Raw genomic sequence first — 8411 nt, 5'->3', positions numbered from 1 at the left:
GAAAGCACTGTTTATTTGTTGGTGTGAGGTTACTCTTATGTAAAACTTCCTTTTATGTAATGAGTTATCCCTAAGGAAGCCGTGTTTCTTGCGGTTAGGAACAATCAAAATATTTTGACAAATGCTTTTACTTTAGGTTGCACCAACACAGCCTCCTCCCCCACTGAAGTAAGATGAAGACTTTATAAAAGTTGTCAGCGAATTCATTTGTTAAGGGTGGGGATCACCTTTAGTAAGAATGGATGTTTCTCTAGCTTTCATTGGGAAAGGTAACACCTCAACCTGGGAGAGCCGCACACAGAAAGAATATTGTGCTGCTGAGTAACTGCCTCTTTTGTTTCAGACCTTCCCACCCTGAGTTTAGTGGAGCCTCTCCTTTGTTATATAGCACTGGGTGTACCTAGTGCTTTTTTCACTTCTTTTTTATGATCCAAGTATTGTGGTTGGTGACCTTGGCTTATTCTTTAGCTAAGTGTCACACCGAAGAACTGTTGCTTATGTTTGTTTGGCTTCTCCTCCTCTTTGTACCCCATTCCCTATTTGTCTTTTGTGCCAACTTTTAAAGGGCAGATGGAAAATAGGGAGGTCTCAGATTCTATTGCTTAGTCAGGAAATCTGCAAACCTATAGGAGAAAGCCTGAAATGGTCCAAAGGTTAATCAGGTACTTATTAAATCCAGGCATTGCACCCAACAGATCAGTTATCTCTTCCTCTTCGTTGTACCTCGAACATTATATAGGAGGTGTTTGCAAACACTTGGGACTGAGATAGAGGTTAGTAAAAGAGAAGACAGTCACCAGAGGTTTTTTATCTTAGGTTGTTCTAGACCGGCGGCTAAGGAAATATGGAAGTGCTGAATCCACGCAGTGTCCTCGTGACGGGATGTAATCGGGGCATCGGCTTGGAGATGATCAAACAGCTGGCTGAGAAAAGCAACCCACCACAATGGATCTTTGCAACCTGCCGGGATCCAGAGGGACCACGTACTCAGGTATGTCATAGGGTGGGGTCTGTTATGAGAGAGAAGTTGACTGGCAACCTTTAAAGATTGTTTAGCATTGAAATCAGGGCCAAGAGTAGATGGGAAGCCAAATATTGGCATTATTCTTGGAGATCACGTTTTCACACCTGAGTTTTATTGTCTTGAATCAGAAGTATTGATCTAGCCAATTAATTCCAAGATTAAGCTTGAGGGGTGCTAGAAAAGTGGAAATGAATATCAGATTTTAGATTTTATTTTTTGTATTGACGAGAAATGTGAAGGCTCTTTGGTTTGATCATTTCCCATAAAGATCCTCGAGGGGTGTGTGTGTTAAATTTAATAATATTAATAGTTTAATAGAAAATATAACTTTGGGGGAAAACATAGTTGTTCAGTATTGACTGTATCCCACTGGTCTATGACCATAATAAAGATTTGGTGATAGTTACTGAAGATGTAAATGTGATGATAAACTACAGTAAAAAAAAAGTGGAATTTGTTATTTGATGGCCCAGGGATACCTAAGAGAATCATTCTTCATTACTGAAAACAAAATCCACATATCAAAGAAAAGATTCAGGAGGTGTGTTCTCTGTTGATTTTTAAACTGTTTTTATATTGTAGAAATAAGACGGAACAGGGTGTATCTGTGTGGTACAGACTCAGGATTTGACTAAAATGTTAAATGCTTGAGCTACTAATATATTAATAGTATATGGATTTTTCCCTCTTAGTTAGGATTTTTCTCCTCACAATTATATATGCTTTTTAAATGCATCTTCACTTTATTTTGTTTTTAATTTCTCTCCTGCTTCATCCTGGATCTATCCTCCATCACACTGACTCATCAGCCAAACTATTTTTGAACACAGGTATACCTGTCTTTCAGAAGACCAACATAGTGTCTTTCAGAAGACCAACATAGTGTCTTTCAGAAGACCAACATAATGTCTTTCAGAAGACCAACATAGTGTCTTTCAGAAGACCAACATAGTGTCTTTCAGAAGACCAACATAATGTCTTTCAGAAGACCAACATAGTGTCTTTCAGAAGACCAACATAGTGTCTTTCAGAAGACCAACATAATGTCTTTCAGAAGACCAACATAGTTTCTTTCAGAAGACCAACATAATGTCTTTCAGAAGACCAATATAGTGTCTTTCATAAGACTAACATAGTGTCTTTCAGAAGACCAATATAGTGACTTTCAGGAGACCAATATAGTGTCTTTCAGAAGGCCACTATAATGTCTTATTCAGGCTAGAAGACAAAAAATGGCAAACCTCTGCTCAAAAGACTGCTAAACCCAGTGTTCTAGCGCACGTTCAAAAGAGTAAAACTTGGCACATACTTCAGAAGTGTCATTTGGGCATAAGGTGGCAGTGCCCTCTGCAATTTCTCCTGCAATCCAAAACAAAAGGACGATGGTGGGTAGCACCAAGGCAGTGATAGAGATGGGGATACACACTGCAGCATTAAGGGTACAATAGGTAATGGGCAAATCCTTGCTCAGGGCTGTGTTATCTTCATCATCATTGTTAATGAGGTGTTGCAGATTGTTCATATGGCAAAACCCGTGTTGGGGAAAAGAGAAAACACTAGTTCAAAACTGGGACAGCTCACAACAAATTGAGACTGTTTCTGCAGCAAACTAAGGATACGCGTGAAGCATAGCCTTTAAAAATAGTGAGATATCTGAATGTCAAAGTTGGTGGGATGTGAGAATCAGCCCGTTAGCTGAGGGTCTTTCCTAAATCTCTGGTTTTCGTATCTTTCAGGATTTGAGGAATCTGGCTGCTCAACACCAGGAAATTGTGATCATCCCACTGAGTAAGTGACTAGTCCCGACGATACCCCGGGAAAGACAGTATTACTTTATCACTATCCATACAAATTTCATTTCTACCATTGAGTTCAATTCCTAGAGAGGGGTTTGGAACATTTGTTTGAACTGGTAGGAATGAAATATTTAACCCTGGAAACTGATATAATATTTCTGTTACTATACAGGTAGTCCTTGACTTATAACCAGTCATTTAGTGACCATTCAGAATGACAACGGGACTGAAAAAAGAGTGGTTTGCAACCAATTGCTCACACTTACAACCGTCACAACATTCCCCACAGTTGTGTGCTCAAAATTCACTTGGCTACTGGCATGTATTTACGATGATTGCAGTATCCCGGGTTCATGAGATCAACATTTGGCACCTTCCCAGATGAATTTTGACAAGCAAACTCAATGGGAGAAGCCGGGTTCGCCTCATGACTGTGTGATCCACTTAACAACTTCAGTGATTTTTCTTAACAACTGTGGGAAAAGTCATAAAATCAGGCATACCTCGCTCAACAACCATCTTACTTAGCAATGGAAATTCTGGTCCCCATTTGTGGTCATAAATTGAGGACTACCCGTGTGGCAGGGCATGTAGCAGGCCCCTTCCTCTAGTTAGGACAGGGGTAGGCAACCTTGGCTCTTTTATGACTCGTGGACTTCCACTCCCAGAATTCCTGAGCCAGCATGGCTTAGCTTGGAAACCTCTCTCTTTCCCCTCAGCATGGCTGGCTCAGGAATTCTGGGAGTTGAAGTCCACGAGTCATAAAAGAGCCAAGGTTGCCTACCCCTGAGTTAGGAAATTCCCACTGCACAATGTTGCCAGAGCTGCCCTGGTGAAAAGCATCTCCTTTCCTTTCCCAGTTTAAATTGGTTTTTTATCCTTGACTGGGAAACCACGAGAAACCGAATTCTGGCTAGAAATGACTCATCACCCATCAAGACAGGGAGTCCTCGACTTACAAGTGTACATTTAGTGACCGCTCAAAGTTCCGACAGCACTGGAAAAAAGTGACTTAGGACCATTTTCACACTTATAGCCATTGTAGTATCCCCATGGCCGCATGATCAAAATTCAGATTGCTTGGCAAGTAACTCATATTTATGATGAGTCTGGAAGTCACGTGATCCCCTTGTGCGACCTTCCGATAAGCGAAGTCAGTGGGGAAATCAGATTCACTTAACAGTCGTGCTCCTAGTTTAACATCTGCAGCGATTCACTTAACAACTGTCGCAAGAAAGGTCATAAAATGGAGCAAGACTTAAGACGTGTCGGCAACAGAAACTTTGGGCTCAGCTGTGGCTGTAAGTCGAGCATTACCCGTATCTTCTCCTTGTTCCTGTAGACATTACCGATCCATCCAGTATCAAGTCAGCTGTAACCATGGTCACAGAGCGGCTGAGTGGAACTGGGTTGCATCTGCTGATCAACAATGCAGCAGTTGGCTCCAATAATTCCAAACTGGAATTTCAAACGCCTGAAGAAATGGCTGAAGTCTACAAAACCAACGTCATTGGGCCCATGATGATTAGCCAGGTATCGGAAGCATCTCTTGATCCTCCTCTTCCAACTGTTTCTTCCTACTGCCAAGTTCTTAGCGTTCAGAAAAAGAAGTTTATTGATTGATGGGGCTTCCTGGAGGTGAGCATAACACTTGTGCCTTCTCCAGCTAACGAAAGCACAGGGCCAAATATTAAGAGGAAGGACTTCAAGAGATACAGCTTTTAAGCGTGGGCAGTTGCCCCTATTGAAAAAAAAATCACATCTTTTGTGAGCAATTGCTGGATTCTGGTTTGTTTTTAGACCATAGACTTTGCAACGGGAAGAGACAGCTATTGATTTCCTAGGGCGAATCCATAGTTCTGTAGATATAGCAAGAGCACTTAGATTTATATCCCGCTTCACAGTGCTTCACAACCCTCTCTAAGCAGTTTACAGAGTCAGCCTATTGCCCCCAGCAATCTGGGTCCTCATTTTACCAACCTTGGAAGGATGGAAGGCTGAGTCCACCTTGATATTGTAAAACAACAATCCTTAATGCTGATAAATGCTGGGAATGGTTATTTAGCAACAATTAGGGGGTCCCTGGTTTCCAAGCCTATGAATAGGTGGTTGCCCTAAGTCCGTGGTGGCAAACCTATGGCACATGTGCCACAGGTGGCACACAAAGTCCTCTCTGTGGGCACGCGCGCCGTCGCCCCAGTCCTAGGCCTTCAGCTTGGTTTTATAAAACCTTTTCGCTTTAGGCCTCCGCCGCCGTGTGCAAAAAACAAAAAAAGGTTCAATCAATCAATCAATTTCAACTTCTCGCGGGGAAAAAAAAGATCTCGCAAAGTTGGAATTGATTGATTGAACTTTTTAGTCCCACCCAGTCTGCCGTTACCACCGCAGCCACACCCACCCGATGGGCCACGCCCACCCAATGGGCCATGCCCACCCAGCACCCAAGGATACATAAGTGGGTTTTGGGTTGCAGTTTGGGCACTCGGTCTCTAAAAGGTTCGCCATCACTGCCTAAGTTCTGTCTGTTTTTTCTAGGCATTCCTGCCTTTGCTGAGAAAGGCATCTCAGGAAAGTCCTAAGAAAGGGATGAGCTGCAGCAAAGCCTCCATTGTCAACATGTCCAGTCATGCAGGTTCCATCACAGACGTTTACCTGTGGAAGTACGGACAGGTTCTTCCTTACCGTTGCAGCAAGGTAGTCAATGTACATTGGCGCAAAGAGTGGAGGGTAATTAAAATAACTCTGTGCAGTGACCGCAATTGAGGCCAGTAACTCGGTTGTTAAGTGAGGCGGTTGCTAAGTAAAACCGTGACCATGCCTGTGATTTTTACTCCAGCTTTCCTTAGCTTTAACAGACCACAAGGGTCATCAGTGGAAGGATAGGCTGTTAGGAAGTTACTTTTCATTCACTGTCAAAACTGCATGGTCACTATAACAAGGATATTGATCTTGTTTTAGAAAAGGTGCGCGGTGTAAGTGGTGCATTACCGTACATTGGCAAACATAAAAGAATTCAGAGGTACGTTATTGAATCCTGAATAAGCCAACATTGCTTTCTAAAGAAGCATCAGAAAGAGAATCCAGGGTTGATTATGTAAATGTAATACCTATCGCTTTCCTATTTCATGTTCTATTTATTTGTGGAATCTCTCTCCTCTCCTCTCCTCTCCTCTCCTCTCCTTTCCTCTCCTCTCCTCCCTTCCCCTTCCCTTCCCTTCCCTTCCCTCCTCTCCGTTTCTTTATTTTCTTCCTTCTTTCCTTTCCTTTCCTTTCCTTCCCTTTCTTTTCCTGCCCTGCCCTGCCCTGCCCTCAAATTCAAACCCCATTCTGACATTGAAATGATAAAACATACATTTTTGCTTGCTCATGGAGCCCGCTTGGTGCAATTCCCTGCTTCTGGCATGTCTCTTTTCTAGGCCGCTCTGAATATGCTGACACGCTGCCAATCGTTGGCGTATAGCGAGGATGAGATTCTGTGTGTCACATTGCATCCGGGATGGGTGATCACCGACATGGGAGGCAGTATGGTAGGTCTTTTGTTCTGAAAACTCATTCATACTTTTGGATGGGGATATCTGGGGTTAATCACCCACCACGACCCAGAGCAGATAATATCAATTGGCCCAAACCCCAAACAAAATTACTGTAGGCTTGTTTAATTCATTTATAAGTTTTCGCTTGGGTGAAACTGTAGCTGAATCTCCTGAAAATTTTTTAAGAAGTCAAGGAAAGTGAGCGTTTGCCTCCAGCAATGAACGATTTGGTGGTACGTTGCTTTGGGCATGGACACTGTTTTTGTCTACTGTGGGTATCAGCCAGTAGTGGGATTCAACCAGTTTACACCAGTTTGGCAGAACCGGAAGCTAATTTTTTGTTGCCCAGGCCCAGAATGGACTTCCAGAAGCAGCATCAACACAGAGAACCGGTTGTTCACATATTTGAATCCCACCACTGGTGACAGCTTCTGAAGACCTAGTCCCCATAGAGCTGAGTTTGATTACCCTTCATGCTTCATGTCACATCTTAGTCTTCTGCAGGAGTTCAATGGGACAAAGTGGAACCTTTTGAGTTCTAGAGTTCCAACCTTAAAGCTCCTGTTTTGGCTTCTCCATCAGATGTCCCATCTGATCTGGTGTCTCCCTCTGATGCCCAAATATTGAAAGAGGGAGTTTTCTTTGTGGTGGTAGTCCTCAACATACAACCACAACTGAGCCCAAAATTGTTGTTGCTAAGTAAGAAATTTGTTAAGTGAGTCTTGCCTCATTTTTCTCATCACATTTGTTAAGTGAATCACGGCAGTCCTTAAATTAGTAACACCGTTAAGTGAATCTGCTTTTCCCCACTGACTGTTGCTTGTCTGAGGGGAAAAGGGGATCACATGATCCTTGGACACTGCAACCGTCATAAATATGAGTCGGTTGTCAAGCATCTGAATGTAAATCATGTGACCCTGGGGATGCTGCAAAGGTCATAAGTGTGAAAAATAGTCATAAATCACTTTTTTCCAGTGCCGTTGTAAATTCGAATGATCATTAAGTGAACTGTTGTAAGTCAAGCGCTACCTGTGCATCATTGATGAGAAACCTTGTGCTACATACATACAATTCAGCTTTACTTCAACCCATTACCCAAAGTGGCCTTACTGTTACGGTAGTTAACTTATATTAAATTATAATCATACAGTGTTTCCCCAACTTAATGTTTCCCAGCTGGATTGCAGTTAATGTTGGCTAGAGCCAATGAGTATTATATCATCATCAGTTCCGTGGCAAGTCCAATGAAAGTTGGCCCAACAGTTTGAAAAGTAGAGTGGAGGAAGTCCTTAATTGTTGATAATGAAATGATAAATGTTCTTAAAGGCCACCGGTCTCTTTTTTTGTTTTTATTCAGTATAAATATGATTCTCATTTCTCTAGGCTGAAATGACAGCGGAATCAAGTGTAGCAGCTATCCTAAAACTTCTGGCTCATCTTTCTGAGAAGGACTCTGGCACTTTTCTCAACTGGGAAGGGAAAGTCCTTCCATGGTGAACAACCGAACAGTCCTCTTGTTTGAGGAATTGGACAATCCTCTTACTCGGGGCAATGTAAATATTTATCTTGCATTATTTGTTAATTACATGAACTTTTGTCCCCCAAATTGTCTTGGCTGGTTCTTCTTCTTTTTAGCTGCCCTGGTTGCTAAATTCATGAGACTGGAAACATCTCACTAGTTTAATATTTTCAACCTGAACGGTGGAAGGCTTTGAGGCACTTACCAATGGACTCTTTCAGGAATTAATCCAGACTGCAAAAGAGAGAGAGGACTACCCGTGTGGCAGGGCATGTAGCAGGCCCCTTCCTCTAGTTAGGACAGGGGTAGGCAACCTTGGCTCTTTTATGACTCGTGGACTTCCACTCCCAGAATTCCAAAAGAGAGAGAGAGAGAGAGAGAGGCACAAACTGCATTGGTGAAATATTCCAGGATACTGAGGGGGAGAGGGTGTCTGAGGCAGATATTACATATTATTACAGAATAGAGCTGGAAGGAACCTTGGAGGTCTTCTAGTCCAGCCCCCCACTTAAGCAGGAGAACCTATACCTTCTCAGACA

At 42.6% G+C, this 8411-nt stretch overlaps 1 protein-coding gene across 2 annotated transcripts; it reads left to right on the top strand.

Moving 5' to 3' along the window:
* Window positions 1-245: 245 nt before the first annotated feature.
* Window positions 246-8120, top strand: LOC107288873 (C-factor). Of its 2 annotated transcripts, none has more exons than XM_015817537.1 (7): window positions 246-269; window positions 817-991; window positions 2761-2812; window positions 4163-4353; window positions 5356-5514; window positions 6237-6347; window positions 7737-8120. In XM_015817537.1, exons 2-7 carry the CDS (start codon window positions 845-847, stop codon window positions 7848-7850), a joined length of 774 nt encoding a protein of 257 aa, XP_015673023.1. In that variant the 5' UTR covers window positions 246-269; window positions 817-844; the 3' UTR covers window positions 7851-8120. The 2 variants fall into 2 exon arrangements, with proteins under 2 accessions (XP_015673023.1, XP_015673022.1); XM_015817536.1 differs by lacking the exon at window positions 246-269 and adding an exon at window positions 363-662.
* The last annotated feature ends 291 nt before the right edge of the window (window positions 8121-8411 follow it).

The sequence above is a fragment of the Protobothrops mucrosquamatus genome, unplaced genomic scaffold, assembly GCF_001527695.2.
Source record: "Protobothrops mucrosquamatus isolate PMUCROS unplaced genomic scaffold, P.Mucros_1.0 scaffold605, whole genome shotgun sequence".
Taxonomy (NCBI): domain Eukaryota; kingdom Metazoa; phylum Chordata; class Lepidosauria; order Squamata; family Viperidae; genus Protobothrops; species Protobothrops mucrosquamatus.
The sequence above is the reverse complement of the archived record's forward strand: the minus strand, read 5'-3'. Positions and strand labels throughout refer to the sequence as shown.